We start from the raw sequence: 18,044 nt of genomic DNA, 5'->3' as shown, positions 1-18,044 counted from the left end.
AAGGTGATACCTGATTGTGGTTTTGATTTGCATTTCCCTGATGATGAGTGATGTTGCAGATCTTTTCATGTGCCTGTTGGCCATCTGTATATCTTCTTTGGAAAAATGTCTCTTTCAGTCCTCTGCTCATTTTTTAGTTTTTTGTTTTGTTTTGGTTTTTTGTGGGTTTTTTTTGGGGGGGATATTGAGTTGAATAAGTTCTTTATATATTTTGGTTGTTAACCTCTTAACCTTTTATTGGACACAGTATTTGCAAATATCTTTTCCCATTCAGTAGTTTGCCTTTCTGCTTTGTTAGTGGTTTCCGTTGCTCTCCAGAAGCTTTTTATTTTGATGTAGTCCCAATAGTTTATTTTTGTTTTTGTTTCTTTGCCCTAGGAAATATATCTGGAAAAATATTGCTACCACTAATGTCAGAGTAATTGCCGTCTCTGTTCTTTTTTAGGATTTTTATGGTTTCAGATCTCCCATTTAGGTCTTTAGGCCATTTTGGTTTTTTTGTGTGTATAATCTGAGAAAGTGGTCCAGTTTCATCTTTTACGTATAGCTGTCCAGTTTTCCCAGCATTTATTGAAAAGACTATGTTTCCCTGTTGTCTTTTCTTGCCTCTTTTGTTAGGTGAAATATTTTGAATGCTTATTTTGTGTCAGGAACTGTAATGAGCAGTGAGGAAAAAAATGAGTAAGTGGGATCTCTTCCAGGAATTCATTGCCTAGTATTAAGTCAGTAGTTTTCCAATATGGATTATAACCAGAGAATCTAATACTGCTCTATTTTATAGTTATATAAATTATCTTAGCTCTTATCATTGTACACACAAAAACTTATCTGAGTGTATTCATCATGTATTTATAATACCAAGCTTAGAGAAATAGACTAAATATCCAACAATAGGATATTGATTAAATAAATTATGATACATCTGTTTGATGGTCCATACTTATTTATTAAAAATGATTTAGAAGTATATTTGAGCATAGGAAATATTTGTGACAAATAAGTATGTGTATAATATCCTAATTTTTAAAGGAAATACCATTCTTTAAAGCAGTTTAAGTTTACAGGAAAAACCAAGTAGAAAGTACAAAGATTTCCGATATACCCTACCCCCTCCAAGGTTTCTCTGTATTAATATCTTTCATTAGTGTTGTACATTTGTTAGAATTATTGACCCAATATTGATATCTTTTATTACTTAAAGCCTCCATAGTTTACATTAGCCAAGTCTGTGTGTTGTAATGTGCATTTTGGCAAATTCATAGTCACGTATTCACATTACAGTATCCTACACAATAGTTTCATTGCCCTAAAAATCACCTGTAGTCCACCTTTTAAGTCGTTTCCCCTGTCCCCAACCTATGTCAAACACTGCTCTTTTTACTGTCTCTCCTTTTTTCTTCTTCATGTCATATAGTTGAAATCAAACAGTATTCCGTTTTTTGTTTTTTTAAGATTTTATTTATTTATTTGACAGAGATCACAAGTAGGCAGAGAGAGAGAGAGAGGAGGAAGCAGGCTCTCTGCTGAGCAGAGAGCCCGATGTGGGGCTTGATCCCAGGACTCTGGGATCATGACCCAAGCCAAAGGCAGAGGCTTTAACCCACTGACCCACCCAGGCGCCCCCAGTATTTCGTTTTTTCAGACTCATTATTTCACTGAATAATATCCATGTAAGGTGCTTCTATGTCTTTTCATGGCATCTTAGCTCATTTCTTTTTATTAACTGAATAATACTGCATTGGGTGGATGTAGCATAGTTTGCTTATCCATTGATGTACTTGAAAGACATCTGGGTTGCTTCCAAGTTTTGGTTACTATTAATAAAGCTGCTATAGGGATGCCTGGGTGACTCAGTTGGTTAAGCGGCTGCCTTCGGCTCAGGTCATGATCCCAGGGTCCTGGGATCGAGTCCCACATCGGGCTCCTTGCTCAGCAGGGAGCCTGCTTCTCCCTCTGCCTCTGCCTGCCTCTCTGTCTGCCTGTGCTCACTCTCTCTGACAAATAAATAAATAAAATCTTTAAAGAAAAATAAAAAAAAAATAAAGCTGCTATAAACATTTGTGTGCAAGGTTTTGTATAGACATAACTTTTCAGCTCATTTACCTAAATACCTAGGAGCACCCTTACTAGATAGTGTAGAAAGATTATGTTAAGCTTTGAAGAAACTGTAAGACTATCTTCAATGGCCGTACCATTTTGTGTTCTCACCAGCAATGAGTTGAAGTTCGTTTTGCTCTGCATTTACACCAGCATATGATGTTGTCCATGTTTCAAACTTAAACTGTTCTAGTAGGTGTGTAGTGGTAGCTCATCTTAATTTTCAGTTCTCTAATGGAATATAGTATTGAGCATCTTGCCATAACCTTATTTGCTATCTACATACCTTCTTGGGTGAGGTGTTCAGACCGTTTTTGGTACTTGAATAATGATGACAGATAATAAAAATGATAGAATGAGGAAATACTTCTGCTTTTATTTTCTGAAACAGATTGTAGAGAAATCATCTGGGTTGGAACTTTCTGTTTTGGAAAGTTGTGAATTTTTTATTTAAATTTTTTTAAAGATTTTACTCATGTATCAGATAGAGGGAGAGAGAGAGCACACAAGTAGGGAGAGCTAAAGGCAGAGGGAGAAGCAGGCTCACCATTGAGCAAGGAGCCCAATTCAGGACTTGATCCCAGGACCCTGGGAACAAGACCTTAGCTGAAGGCAGATGCTTAACCAGCTGAGCCACCCAGGAGTCCCTGATTTAATTTCTTATAGATATAGTCCTATTGAGATGATCTATTATTTCTTATTTGAGATTTGGTAGATAATGTCTTTAAAGGAATTTGTCCATTTCATCTGGTGCTTCCAAATTTGTGGGCAACTCATATGTATAATATTTTATTATCTTTTTATTATTCATAATATCAACAGTGATGACCCCATCTTTAATTTCTGATATTTTCTCTTTTTTTACTTGGTTAGTCTGCATAAGATTTACCGATTTTATTGATATTTTCAAAGAATCAGCTAATGCTGATTTTTAAAAAAGCATAGAATATAAACTAGAAGGATATATTGCAAAATGTTAATCATTATGTCTGGATAACGGGATTACAAATAGTTTTTTCTTTTCTCCTTTGTAGTTTTCAGTGCAGTTAAGACGTAGTTTTATAATGAAAAATTATTTTTTAGTAACATTGCCCACTGTTCAGTATCTTTCCTCAAAATCAACATAGTTACAACCACTTTTTCATGACCTTCATGAGAAATCTAGTTCAGTATTCTCTTTTTTCACTTTTCACTGGGCTTTGTCTTTAGGAAATTTAAATTTATTTCTTATGGTGAAAGGGTACAAAAGAGAATAAAAATGTCCAAAGGAAGTACAATTATCTAAAAGAAAATGACAGTAACGCCTATTGAACTTCTTAGGTGTTCTGTGTATGTTCTTATTTAATTTTGACTGTAGTCTTAAGATGCAGTCATTATCCTTATTTTAACAGATGAGGAAATGAAGCCCAGAGAAAGTAACTTGCAAAGGCCACATCTAATATTTGGAAGATATCTCAGTACCAAGGCTCTCTAATTTCAAAGTCTGTTATCTTTCCAAGACAGATTAGGTAAAATGATTGGAACCAGACTTTGACCACGAATATATATCCATGGTGAAAAGGTTGATCTTTTGTTAGTCATTTACTATTAGTTTTCTTTTTTTTTTTTTTTTAAAGATTTTATTTATTCACAAGCAACAGGAGTGGCAGGCAGAGGGAGAGGGAGAAGCAGGCTCCCACTGACCAGGGAGCGTAATGCAGGGCTCCATCCCAGGACCCTGGGATTGTGACCTGAGCTAAAGGCAGATGCTTAATTGACTGAGCCACTGAGGCACCCTACTATTAGTTTTCATTGTGACATTGCCTTTTATTAATAAGACTATTTCTGGAAGGTACATAATTTGACCCTTTTGAGCTTATACAACCTCATGTATTAAAATTGCAAAATGAGAGACAATTTATTTTATGGATATCTGATTTATTGTCGTATTTTGCTTGAGAAATAAATCTGTTTTATTTTAGTATTTACTTAACTTTTACGGCATGAAAAGGTAACCTGGACAGAGAAATCTGGCCTAGAGTTGATTTTTCAAAATTTATTTTCCAATAAAAAAATAATATATCTCAAAAAAAAAAATATATATATATATATATCTCACCATCATTTATTTGGACTCAAAATCAAAAGTTCTATAGAAAGAAGTGTTTAATTAAACATTGGTAAGTAAAGTTGTAGATTTTTTACCCACAAAATTTAATAGCATTTATATAATTGTTGATTATTCAGGGCCATTTATTTAATCACACGGGCATTTATTTTAATTCATGTTAATTCAAGTTCTTTGAAGAACTTCTAAGTAACTAAAATAAATGAGATAATCTCAGCATACCCAATTTTATCTTACAACTGGTAATTGTTTTAATTATTCCAAACTTGTTGTTCTTCGATTCAACATATTTATCACTAAAACTTCATGAAACCCTACAGTGATTTTTCAAAAATACCTCTTCTCCAGGACTACCAGCTATTTTTAAAAAATTCTAATGCTGGATTCCTTTCATATCTTTTATTCATGAAGCCATAATAAAAAAGCATTAAGATTTCCTTGATCTATCAAAATTGTTATGCTTAGCATATGAGTCAAGTTTTTGCACAATAATACTGCCTAACAAATAGCTCTAAAATCTGTTTCATCCTTATGGGCAATCTGATTCACTGGACTTCAGGGATCACTTCTGATGACTGCCAGTGCCAGTCTGAAAGAGTAATGGCTATGTGAGGCAAGTTCTTTTCATGTTGGATGGTTGAAACTCAAGATAACTGGGGCAACTTGCCATACCTTTTAAAGCCTCAGCTTGGAATATATATTGTCACTTTTCCCACATTCATTCTACTGATGAGAAAGCTCTGCCTTCCTAGTAAGAGACATTGCACAATTCCACATTTAAGAGTGTGAATGTATTATTCTATTATAGTGATAGGTCAAAGGATTGAAGAAAATTATAAACCTAGGTAACTACAGTTCTGGGTTTTTAATTGTATAGATTCCATAAACTTTCTCATTTATCAAATCCTTTGCAAAACAGTGGTCAGTTTTCTTAAACTGGTATATTAGAATTATCTGTCTTCTGCAAATGACCCATGTTAAATACATTTGTGATTGTGCAGGATTTAAAAATAATGCCTGATGACCTTGCTTTGTTAGTAACTAGCCTTTGGATGGTGTTTTATAGTTTATAAAATATTTTCACATTTTTTCATTTGATCCACAAATAAGTTGGTGGGATCATTATTTTACAGAGAGGAAAATTAAAACAAAAACTTAATAACTTGACAGGGTAACAACTAGTACGTTCTATTCCAGTTGGAGACTTTAAACCCAGTTATCTTTCCATTACCCTATGCTGGGTCCCATTGGTCCCATTTCCTACCATTTCTAAGTTTGGATAATATTAGGAATATTTCTAGACCAGGGCCCAAACCAAAGGGAGCTATTACTACACTCTTTATACTCCAGCAGATTACATTATCTTCTATTCTGACTTGTGTATATCTCAGTTGATGCAAGAATTTCTTGGGGGCTGATCCTAACTGGTATTTATTTATTACCATTCCAAGAAAAGGTAAGCTTATTTTCTGCATAGTTTAACAGAAACATGTATTCAACTTATTTATTTTGAAAGTATGAGAGAAAATTACTGTGGTATGCCAATGCTTTTCACATTAGTACCCATGTAACTGCCTCAGATGATAATTGTTTCATATATTGGAGGTTCTATATAGGATTTATTTGGGAAAGGAACGTGAGGGGAGTTTTACTGCAAGAAGTAAGTTTGAAAAATCATTGTACCAAGTATAGTTAGGTTGGCAGTGTTGTTATATTGTCATAAAATTTCTTCATCATAAAATGTTTGTTTTGCACAAAGTTTCTAATATAATAGTTGGATTATATGAAACATTCTTGTGAAAAAAAATTCATGTTTTGTGTGGAATAATATAGCTTGTTTACCTGCCTTTTACTTGAACTCTTGGGACACCACCTTTAAACAATGTAATAAAAATTTGATTTGACTTCTTAGTTATGGATTTCTACTTTTTTTTTTTTGAGCAGCATTTCATTTTCTCAAATCTGTGGGGTTTTCTGGTGCTGTACTCCATTTCTCTGTTTTATGTTGCTTTCATGATGTGTAAAATTTATTTTTCCCCATACCTCCCTATTTGATTTCTTTCGTAGTGAAAATTAAAAATTAGTAGGTAATTACAAGTTAAGTCTTTTAGAAGGTTAGATGATACTTAAAACCCTATTGTTAGAAAATAAATTTATAATCAACTCATTGTTCTTGCTATTTTGTCCCATAATAGTGCAAAATTACTCTCCTTACAGTCTTCTCTGTTTCTTTCTTTCTTTCTTTCTTTCTAGATGTTAGTTAGGCCTTCTCCCCTTACCACTAGTAGTTAGTTTTTTTATGAGTCTTTGCTGTGGAGAGTGGTAATTTTATTTGTTTAAATAAAGTTAGTGTATTTAATGAATATTTTTCCCTCTTTTAAAGACTGTGAACCAGAAGAGCTGACTGACTGGTCTATGGATGAAAAATGTTCATTTTGTAACCTACAGAGAGAAGCAGTCAGTGTAAGTTTTAGTGCTATGAAATTATTTCTGAACTAATCGCACAATTGTAACACAATTTTTTTAATTTGTTCTGAAAATTGGTGACTTACAATGGAAATTTAAATACTTGATTTTGGTAATGAGAAGAATATTTTAAAGTCTTATGTTAGAAGGCTAACATTTAGCTTAACTTGCAGGTGAAATCACAAAACACTCATCCTTTTTGCTTATTTCACATTTCTTTCTTACAGCTCCCTGACTCATGAAGTTCAGTTTAGATCTGTTTTGTATTTAGGTAGGCAGTGGTGAGCTCAGAGGCCTAGCTTGGTTTGAGACCACTCTATAGTCTGATTTCTTAGGAATCTATAGTTGGGAGGATAATGTGGTACTACTTTTTAGCCTTTTACTTTCTTGAAGTCTTCTAGATATCAGAATTATTTCCTGTGTAAATGATTGAATTGTGTCTACTATAAACAGGGCATAAACTAGACAAGCAGCAGCATCTTGTATGGCGTGAAATCCTAATTCTTTACTATTGTGAGAAAAGTTGAGAAGAAATGAGAACTTGACCCGTTTGGTCAGATTAGTGGGTAAACATACCTACTTTGTTGTTAAAACTCTCATTACTGGCATGCTGTATAGTGAATTTATTTAGCAATGCATTTTATCTATACTCCTCCCCTCTTTTTTTGGCTATAGTTTGCTGAGAAATAAAGCTAATTTGATATCAGAGCTAAATTTCTTTTCTCCTGACTCGTGTCCCAAATTTTATGTTCTCTCTATATAATTTGTTAAATAGAACAAATGAGCATTTAGAGAATATTTTTTGGCTGTTTTTAATGGAATCACATGTGTAATTAAAATGGATTGTTTTATGTTGCTTTTTTATAATTTTAGGATTGTATACCATCTGTCGATTCTTCACAGTCAACCCCAACAGAGGAACTATCATCTCAGGGCCAGTCCAACACTGAAAAGATTGAATGCCAAGCAGAAAATTACCTAAATGCACTCTTTCGAAAGAAAGGTAATATTGGTATACCTTTTCATTTAATATTAGCAATAAAGATCTAGACTGTTTGTATTTTTCTCACAAGTCTTTTTTATATGCCAGTCTTTATTCTATTTTTTATTATTTTTTTATCTTTAGTTTTTCTTCATATTTTTAAGGACATTAGGAGTCTCAGTTACTGTAGTGCTAATCTTCTATTAGCCATTCCTTTTCACCACTCTTTTCTCAAATCTCTTCCTGACCTTAGTAGACATTTTTCTCATCTACTATAGGCAGACAGGAAATTTTTTTATGCTTCTGGTCTTCCTTGTTTTGTTGCTGTTCTTAAGACTTCAAAAGTTCTTTCATGTTCAATAAGTGATAGATATATACAAAGCTGTCTTTAGAAATATAACAGTTAAATCATTTATCAGCCAGGTTGGAGTATATTTGCTGGCTTGGGGTTTCAGTGTTTCTTTGGTAGCTTGAGTATGCTTACTTAACATTAAATGTCAAATGTTCTTTTTTGCTTCCTGTCTGTCTAAATTATTTAAACCAAGTGAGGCTTGTTTCACTTGTTCCCTTACTTCATACACATATATCAGAGAGAAGTAGTTTTTGTATCTTAGTTACTTGAGAAAAATTTTAGAAATATAGAACCTTCCATTTTTTGTTCTTGGCAATTTCTTCGTTAGTAAAGTGTCTTAATTTTCATCATATAGATCCTTGGAGTGAGTCATGGTGTAGGGGGAATGCAGGTTGGGAGCAGTTATCATCTGCCTCCCACTTTCCAGAGATCAAGAAAAACATTGCCGTATTTCATCTAGGTGTTGACTTTGCCTTAACCCCTCTTTGAAATTAGGTTAATATTGGATATTTTTCTATTAAATTGCTAACTTTCAGATTTTAATTAAAAATGTTGAAAAGAATTTTCATCTTTGAGCAAGTAGGCTTTTGTTTAGTCCCTCAGTGTTAAGAGTTCTTTTCTGTGTTGAAATATAAGAATCTGTGATTACATTCATTACATTAAAAAACCTAAAGTTAAGGGGCGTCTGAGTGGCTCAGTCAGTTAAGTGTCCAACTGTTGAGTTCAGCTCAGGTCATGATTTCAGGGTTATGAGACAGAGCCCCTTGTCAGTGTGGAGTTGGCTTGAGAGTCCCTCTCTCTCTCTCTGCCCCTCCCGCCATATATGTGTATGTTCTCTATCTCTTTCTCGCCAATAAATCTTAAAAACAAAACAAAACAAAACAAAACAAAAACCCTAAAGCTAAGAACTATATTTTTTTAAAGTGCAGGAGACTGAAAATCTCTTCCTGTATGTTACTGAAGTGCTTAGTGTTGAGAAATTGGCATTTCTCTTGAAAAAAATTTGAGAGAGAGAGAGTGGAGGCAGGGGGAGAGACAGAGGAAGAGGAAAAGAGAGTATCTTAAGTTGACTCCACATTCAGCAGAGAGCTTGTTGTGGGGCTCAGTTTTATGACCCTGAGATCACAACCTGATCTGAAATCGAGAGTCAGATGTTCAACCAACTGAACCACCCAGGCATCCCTAGAAATTTTTTTTATCTGAACCAATATTAAAAATATTTTACATGCTTTCTTTAAGAACTTTATAACATTAATTTAGAAAATTTTGTTCTGCCAGTGTATTTACACTTATAAGAAGAATTTTGTTACAGACTTCTGTCACTAAGAGAAGTGGAAGAAATGTACACATTTATACATGCACACAATAAGTTTCACTCACCTTAGAACTCATTACTCAGTCTCCTTTTCCTTGAGTGATTTATAATGGTAGTAGCTAGAATTATCAATAATAATGACCTATAATTTTTGATAGTATGGAGTAACCTGTGCTCCATTGCCCTGTTAAGAGTAATCAGAAAACACTTGGTACTATTTCAGCTGATTCAAGCATCTGGGTCTTCAAGAGGTCTCCTACCAAAGGTTGGGTGAGTGTTCATGGATATTTAGTGACCTCTCCATTTGGGGATAATCTTGGTTTTCTTCAAGATCTTTGAAGGATTGCAGAGTTTTTAAATGAAAGATTCCTACTGGAGTTTTTTTGCTTTACTTCGCGTCTTACCTTTGTTAATTCCTTTATTTATAGTCCAATGTGATTTTCCAGATTTAATTAAGCAAGGATTTTTCTACTCATTTACTTGGTTTTGGTTTTGTTCCTTATTTTCAAATTTTCTTTGAATAAAATCATTTTAGAGGTTTCCAGTATGGTCCAACTAGGATAAGGCCAGAAGGTAATACCAGTATCTTTAAGTGATGATAACTCTGTCATTTATTTAGATAATTCTGTTAACTTTACATGGAAATAAAAGGCATAAACATGTTTTTAAAAATAAACACTTCTGAGTGTTTGGAGTAACAAATAAAATGTTGATAAAGGATATTGTTGGTGAAACTTTTATTTGATTCCTGAAAAGTTCCCAAATTCAGCCATTTTCAGGAATTCTGGATATTAGTAATGTTAGTGTTATTGATAAGTACAGATGCTGATCTTTTGCTCAGTTTGAGGAACATATTATGTTAATCATCTTGCCAAAACATAAAGAAATCTCTGTGTAGCTTTATTGTAGCTTGTTTATTATTTCTCCTAACTATGGTTTTAGGATGATGATAGTGATAAATGTAAGCTGTTATTAAGAACCCACTACACAGGATAATGATGATGATTGATGTCATCAGTTCTGATTAAGCACTAAGACCTTTCTATGCCTTTTCACTTAATCCGAAAACAATGTTAAGAGATAGGTACTATTGTTATCATTTTAACATGTACAGACAGTGAAACAGAGAAGTTAAATAATCTGTCTTTTAGTTCTGTTATGAACATTTGAGTCCTCAAGAAGTTTAAAAAAAAGTTGAGAAATGTTCTGTGTGAGAAGCACATATATTCTTTTATGTACTAAGTAGGAAAATCTTCCTATTCTCTACTACTTAGCCCTTGGGATTAGAATTATTTTAATTGAATTAGGCAGACTAGAGAGGACTTATGAAAAATGCTGTATTTCTCATACATTTCCATTCTTCCTTTAAATGAACTAAAAACAGTTTTAGTGATTAGTTTCCTTATAGAGTTTAATAATAGATTGGAGGGAACTTAAATACTAAATACAGTTTGCCAACCCCTTGTAATTAAGAGCTGGTCAAAAATACTTTTTCAGGGTTGAATAAATATAATGGGGGAGGGTGGTATTTTAGTACAGAGCTGAACTTTTAGCTAGTTTTGAATATTCCTGAGAAATTTTTTAGAATTGAATTCCTTCTAGAGGTTAATCTTAAAATTCTCTAGAGTATAAATAGAATGAAAGTTCCATGATAATAGGCACTTTGTTTTGTTAATTGCAGTATCCTCAGTATTTAGAAGTGCTTGTCATATCTGTCTTGAGTAAATATTTCTGAACATATGAATGAGTGCTAATAAAGTGTCCAGGTATCTTCCAGTTTCTCTATATACTCTGGTATTAGTACTTACTTATTTTATTTGGGGAAAGAAATTAAGTTAGCATGTACATACGGTTTACCTTTCCCTACTTTGTACTAAAGTTTATTGCTGTGTATAGTTTGAATATCAGTCAGTTTGTTTTGAAGTGTGTAGAAACATATGCTTATAGATATAAAATGCTTTTCCAAAGTATCCCCATCATATGTAAACTAAATTATTTTGACTTTTAGCTTCACCTTCTCTGATTACTTGAAGCAGTATAAGTTACTGGTTTATGAGTCAGGAAGATGTCTCATCTTTTATTTTTAAATTAAAGAAGGCTACTTGACTAAATTGGAAAGATAGTATACACATAGTAGTTGAATGAATCATACTGCTAAGTATATAATAAAATGAAATCTTTCTTCATCAAAATATGTGTTTTCCCTGCTTTATCTTTTATCCCCACATACAATTAGCATTCATGTAACTTCTGTTCTGTTTTTTTGTTTTCAAAGAGCTTTCCTGATATATTTGATGCAGTTAGTTGAAAGCTGCTATTAACCAACCCTTTCCCCTTAAATTAATTGGTAGCCAGATTTTATATAAAGTCTTTCAACCTTTTCTGAACACAAATCCTTTTCCTTTTATTTTAAACTCTTAATTTTTAAGTTTTCTACTGTATCAAGATATAAATATTAATGTGGTTCAGTAACCAATTGGTTATCACCAATAACTAATAAAACCTTTGATTTCTTAGAAACAGGAATGTTGATCTTTTAGATTGCTTTTCTCTAAATGTAGGTATCCTTGAGCAACTATGTAGGTTTGACCTGATTCATTCAGGCCCTGAGTTTTTCTTACACAAATGTGTCTTTATGAGACCACTGTGGGTCATACGTTGAATTTCTCGGCTGCCTTTTGGAACTCTCAGGAAACTGCACATTAGTGCCATAAAATAATTCACATACTGTTATGGACCATATTCAGAGGTGTTTATGAAAAGATTTGTCATACACCTGGAAGCTATTAATGAAATTCTGAGAAAATACACTTAAAATTATAACTGGATTTAAAAGATTTTTGCATTTCTGGTAAAATCACCTTGCTACTTGTAATACCATCCATAACAGGAATTAGAGGCCAACTAGCAGGTCACTCATTATCATTTAGACTTTTATCTCCTTTTATCTTCTTTATTCTTGAATTTGAGTCAGCTGTCCTTTTATAAGCACCCATATTTCTACTTTGTCTTCTAAAACCCATGGTCTTTCATCAGCAAAATCTCCTATGTCCTCAATCTTTTCCTCTTAATGTTCCCTTTATTTTATTTCTGCAACTCAGCTCTGCATATTCTTAAAAGATGTTTTTGTAGCCCTCTCTCTTCCTGACTTTTTAATTCTTTGCTTTGTGTAATATAGGGTGATACCGTAGACAGGCAAACTCTAATAATCTTGTAGTTGCTTTCCCATCATTTATTTGCCTTCTCAAAACCCTGAGCTGCTTCGAAGCATATGACATCAAACTATTCCATCTGCATTATCATGTGGACCTCTACCAGCTTTTTCACTTTCTTCCTCCCAAATATTGTTCCCATCAAGTTCTTAGTGACTTCAGATTCTGAATCTGCCAGAGTGTAGCCTCTCAGTTATATGATCTGTTCATTTCCAATGATCTTTTCCTCCATTCCCTTCCAGCCATCTTTATCCGTGATTATTCCCAGACTTTTGCCACCTCTCAAATCTAATTTTATCCGTCTTTTTCTCTGATTACAATTTTATTCCAGTACTCTTCCCCCCTCCCCCCTTCCCCCTTTTATAACCCCATTGCAATTTCCAGTCTGTTGATCATGCCAATTTTCACTCTTCAGTGCCTCCCTGGACATGACCTATGACTTCACTTCTCTCCTTACTCAGATACTATGGTTGATCACTATGATCATCTTTCATATAAAATCTTAACTCTGTTTCCTCTCTTTTCCTTTGTCATATTTGCTTGTTAGAACCTTACCTGTCCAGTTCCTTATTTATTACAAACTTTCCCTGGACCAGCTGAACTTGACTAGAGTAACACACCCAATTATGCTCACCTGAGTCTCATTTAGTCAGTTTCCTCTCTTTCAGGTAGTTATATCTTTTTTAGCTCTCCAACAACTAAAAATCACCCTTTCTTTTTGTAGCACAATTAACCTTCTAACATGTATAATTTACTTATTTCTTTTATTTATTGTTTATTGTCTTTCTTCTGCTGCTAGAATATAACCACCATGAAGAATTGGATTTTGTATTTTTGTTGACTAACATATCTCAGGCTTCTGACACACAGTAGATAAATGTTTAGTAAACATTTATCATCTGTACTTTTACTGTCTTCATTTCTGAATTCTCCTTCTCTTTTTAACCTGTCCCAATTAGACTTTCTTTCCACTTCACTAATTGTTGTTGTTTTTTTTTTTAAGATTTTATTTATTTATTTGGCAGACAGAGATCACAAGTAGGCAGAGAGGCAGGCAGAGAGAGAGGAGGAAGCAGGCTCCCCACCGAGCAGAAAGCCGGATGCGGGGCTCGATCTTAGGACCCTGGGATCATGACCTGAGCTGAAGGCAGAGGCTCTAACCCACTGAGCCACCCAGGCGCGCCTCACTTCACTAACTGCTTTATCAATTGCATTGGTAATTCCATCTTGTACTATTCAAAGGGAAGTTACCAGTTCTTATCTTACTTAACCTTTCAGCATGATTTGATAGAGTTGATCACTTCCTTATTTTGATTTCTAGGAAATAATATTCTTTTAATTTTTCCCCTCTTTTCTCACATATTGTTTTTTTTTATATGTTCCTTGCTGATTGTCATCCTCTTGACTTCTAAATGTTGAATAGCCCTAGTAATCCTCAGCTGTCTTCTGTTACAGATATATCTTAACTTACTTGATAGCCTCATTTTATCCTATGGCATTAATTATCATGTGTGTGCTGTTGACACCTAAATATATCTAATCCTAGTCTTTCCTCTAGTTTTATTCTCTTGCATCTAACTGCCTACTTGATATACTCTTCATATGAATACTAATAGGCACCTCAGAATAACCTGTCTAAAACAGAACACTTGATTTTACTCCCTAAAATCTTCCCCTGCCGCAGACTTTCTCATCTTAGTAAAATATATCATTCTTGGGGCACTTGGGTGGCTCAGTTGGTTAAGTGAGTGCCTTCAGCTCAGGTCATGATCCTGGAGTCCCGGGATCGAGTCCCGCATCGGGCTCCCAGCTCTACTGGTAGTCTGCTTCTCCCTCTGACCTTCTCCTCTCTCATGCTCTCTCACTCTCTCTCTCAAATAAATAAATAAAATCTTTAAAGTATATATATATATATACACACACATATATACATACACACACACATACACATATATATGTATATACATGTATATACATATATATATATATAAAATTCTTGACCCAGTTGGTCAGCTTCAAAAACTAGGAGCCTTTCTTGAGTTCTCTCCATATCCACAGCTAACCTTATCATCAAGTTCATTGGCTCTGCCTTCAAAATCTGTTCTAAATCTGGCCACATTTTGTCATTTCCATTCTACCACCCTAATCCAAGGCACATCATCTCTGGCATATGCTACTTATAGAGCCTCCTAAGTGATGTCTCTGCTTCTATGCTTCCCTTCCCTACCAATTCATTTTTATACAGAGAAGGCTAATTGATGTAAAGCCTAAGCCATGGGGTGCCTCGGTGGCTCAGTCAGTTACGGGTCTGACTCTTCATTTTGGCTCAGGTCATGATCTCAGGGTTGTAAGATCGAGCCCCGAGTTGGGCTCTGCACTTAGTGGGGGGTCTGCTGAAGATTCTCTCTTTCTCTCTCTTTCCCTCTCTCTCCCTCTGCCCCTTCCCCTGCTTGCTCTCTCTCTCTCTCTCAAGTAAATAAATAAATCTTAAGAAGAACAAAGAAAGCCTAAACCAGATCATTAATTTCTCTGTCTAAAAGCTTACAATGACCTTGAATGTCACTTAGAATAAAATATATCAAGAACTGTAGTTGTGCTTCCTTCTTGATCACATTTCTTGTTGCTCATTCTTTTGCACACTCATGGCTTTTTGCTTTTCTTCCAATGTGCTAACCTTATTCCTTTCTCAGGGTCTTAATATTTGCTATTACCTTTATCTAGAATCCCATTTCCATAGTGAACATTGCTCAGTCCTTCATAACACCAGTCTGCCCCAGCCATCTTATTTATGGTAATTCATCTCAGTCATTATCTTTTCAATTATTCTGCTTTTTTGTTTGTTTCATCAGACTTTCTTTTAAAGTCTGTTATCTGCTACTTCTAGAATATAAAAACCAATGAAACAGGGATTTTGTCTGTTTTGGTATATCCCCACCACCTAGAATAGTACCTGGTACAGTTAATGCTCAATAACTTGATGGAGTGCATGTAAATCATTTAGAAAAGGAATGTTTTAAAGATCAAAGCAATGCTTTAAAATCATGATTGTCTATCCACAGTGTTTTTTTTTTTTTTTTTTTTAAAGATTTTATTTATTTACTTGTCAGAGAGAGAGAGGGAGAGTGAGCAAGCACAGGCAGAGGCAGAGGGAGAAGCAGGCTCCCTGCCAAGCAAGGAGCCCGATGTGGGACTCGATCCCAGGACGCTGGGATCATGACCTGAGCCGAAGGCAGCTGCTTAACCAACTGAGCCACCCAGGCGTCCCTATCCACAGTGTTTTAAAATGTGATTGACAGCCATAGTATGTGGAACTTTGCAAAATTTTTAGTGAGTCCTTGTAGGTAACAAGCAAGTGCCAATATTCTAAGATGTTCTAGGAATCAGCCAAAAATACTAAATATATAAGTGCTTCTGAATTCCTCTCAGAAATGTTTCATCATTGAATTATTCTTTCAGTGGTTTTGCACAATCCTAATAACATTGTGAGAACATGATTTAAATTTTGGAGAAGCAATGGTTCTTCCCTTTATCTACATATAATTCTTTAGAAGGTTGTCTAAATTATTTCTTTGTATATTCTCCTTCAGCTGAGAAAATAAAGTCTGCTAGGTGAGAAGGAAGACCTATTCTCAGGAGAGGTATAACTCTACTTGGGGTCCTATTTTTTGAATTACCATCTGTCCTTGGATAATATTTCTTCCCTATACAGTCTCTAATATGTCAGATAAATATATTATATTTAGTAATCTATGTGTGCTATTCACAACACTTTATAACCAGAGTACTGAATAAGAAAAAGCACTTTTATGTGGAAGTAACAGAAGAACCAATATGTGCTGTGTAACTGTTGAGGATTAATTCAATATATTTTTAATCTTTTTATAATATTTTTCTGGTTTTCTTGAGTAACTCATAAACTCACCAACTGTACCATCACCTGTATGTTCTTTTATAGAATACTACTAATTTAGTTATTTTTTCCCCCCAAGTATGACTTTTTCCAAAGCAAGACCAGCATGTTGGGCTTTGTAAAACATATTTCTGGTCCATGATTAGGGAAGTTCATTTATTTAGCAAAGATCTGCTAAGCTTCTTTCTACATGCCAGTACCATACCAGTTAACAGAACACCAGACACATCCCAGTCGTCATGGTCTTTTATATTCTGGTGAGAGAAAACAAACAATAAGTAAATTGTACTTGTGGTTGAATGTGCATGTATGTGCACACATACACACATATCTCTAACACACATGCTGAGTGTGTGTGTGTGTGTGTGTGTGTGTGTAAGTACTGTGGAGACAAAGCAGATAGAGGAATTTAGGGAATACCAGGATAGAGGTAATGATCACAATTTTATAAAGGGCAGTCAGGTGACATTTGAGCAGATGTAAAAAACAAACAGGGTAGCAAACTACTGAAATCCTAGGGGAGATACATTTCAAAAGTTAAAGATAGTAGTTATGAAAAATTACATAGCGATTGCCACTCCCATTCCTCAGTTTTACAGATTATTTTCCTTTTTTTTTTTTTTTTAAAGATTTTATTTATTTATTTGAGAGAGAGAGAGAGAGAGAGAGCGAGCATGAGAGGGGAGAAGGTCAGAGGGAGAAGCAGACTCCCCATGGAGGTGGGAGCCCGATGCGGGACTCGATCCCAGCACCCCGGGATCACGACCTGAGCCGAAGGCAGACACTCAACCCACTGAGCCACCCAGGTGCCCAGATTATTTTCCTTTTAAACACAAATCTAAAAGTGATGGCATTTTAAAGCAGGCAGAGGATTTAGAGATTATTTGCTTCTGTTCCTATATCTACAAAAAAAAGAAAAGTTAAATAAGTTGACCAAAGGACATGTACTAAGTAAATAATGAAATAATGTAAGATAATAATTACTGTAGCACTTAGTAAAATTTTTAAAAAGGCACTTTAAAAAATCTTCAGTTAGTGGATTATAGAATTGCCTGAGTGAGGTTTGTTGGTTAAGAAAAGAGATGGAAGCTTGAGTTCCTGTTGCTGCTTATTGGTGAGTAGTATAAGCCAGAGTGAGCTGTGAAATAGTAAATAGGCAAATTAAATGCCTGAGGTTCATCAATGTGTGAATCCTTGGAAAAAGCAATGATTCTTTTTTTAAAAAACAACAGAAAAAAATAAACTACTATAAATGGATGAACTGTTTAAGTTCTCTTCACTTGGAGTTTTTCAGCTCCTGGTCACCTAAGATTTTCCTTGCAGTTTCATTTTTTTAATGTGAGGAGTCTTCTCATATCATAATCTAACTCACTTTTAGCCAGAAACATTTTACCAGTATGATTAAAAATTTCTTAAAGATTACCCAGTCTTCAGGTATTTGTGCCTCCTTTATCTTTGAAAGATTTTCTCAATCATAAATTCTTCACTATGTGTTGTTAGCAATTCTTTAACATATTCACTGTCTACTTCATTAAATCTAGCCTCCTTAGCAAAATGTAAAACCTTTTGCTTTATATTCAACATTTCCTTTAACTTCTGCAAG

General features: G+C 34.4%; 1 protein-coding gene across 4 annotated transcripts in view; it reads left to right on the top strand.

Annotated features, from left to right (window-relative positions):
* Positions 1 to 18,044, top strand: part of LCORL (ligand dependent nuclear receptor corepressor like) — a gene marked incomplete at its 3' end in the record, with an annotated part of 164,114 nt that overhangs the window by 44,276 nt on the left and 101,794 nt on the right. For 3 of the 4 annotated variants that reach the window (XM_080796075.1, XM_080796074.1, XM_080796076.1), the window contains exons 3-4: positions 6,588 to 6,667; positions 7,544 to 7,673. In XM_080796075.1, coding sequence (XP_080652201.1) covers positions 6,588 to 6,667; positions 7,544 to 7,673 — 210 coding nt within the window. Of the gene's footprint in view, positions 1 to 6,587; positions 6,668 to 7,543; positions 7,674 to 9,542; positions 9,590 to 18,044 lie in introns of all 4 variants that reach the window. The other variant, XR_013966379.1, reaches the window with a different exon arrangement.

The sequence above is a fragment of the Martes martes genome, assembly GCF_963455335.1.
Source record: "Martes martes genome assembly, chromosome: 2".
NCBI classification, from domain to species: Eukaryota; Metazoa; Chordata; class Mammalia; order Carnivora; family Mustelidae; genus Martes; species Martes martes.
This window is presented reverse-complemented; position numbering and strand designations above follow the sequence as displayed.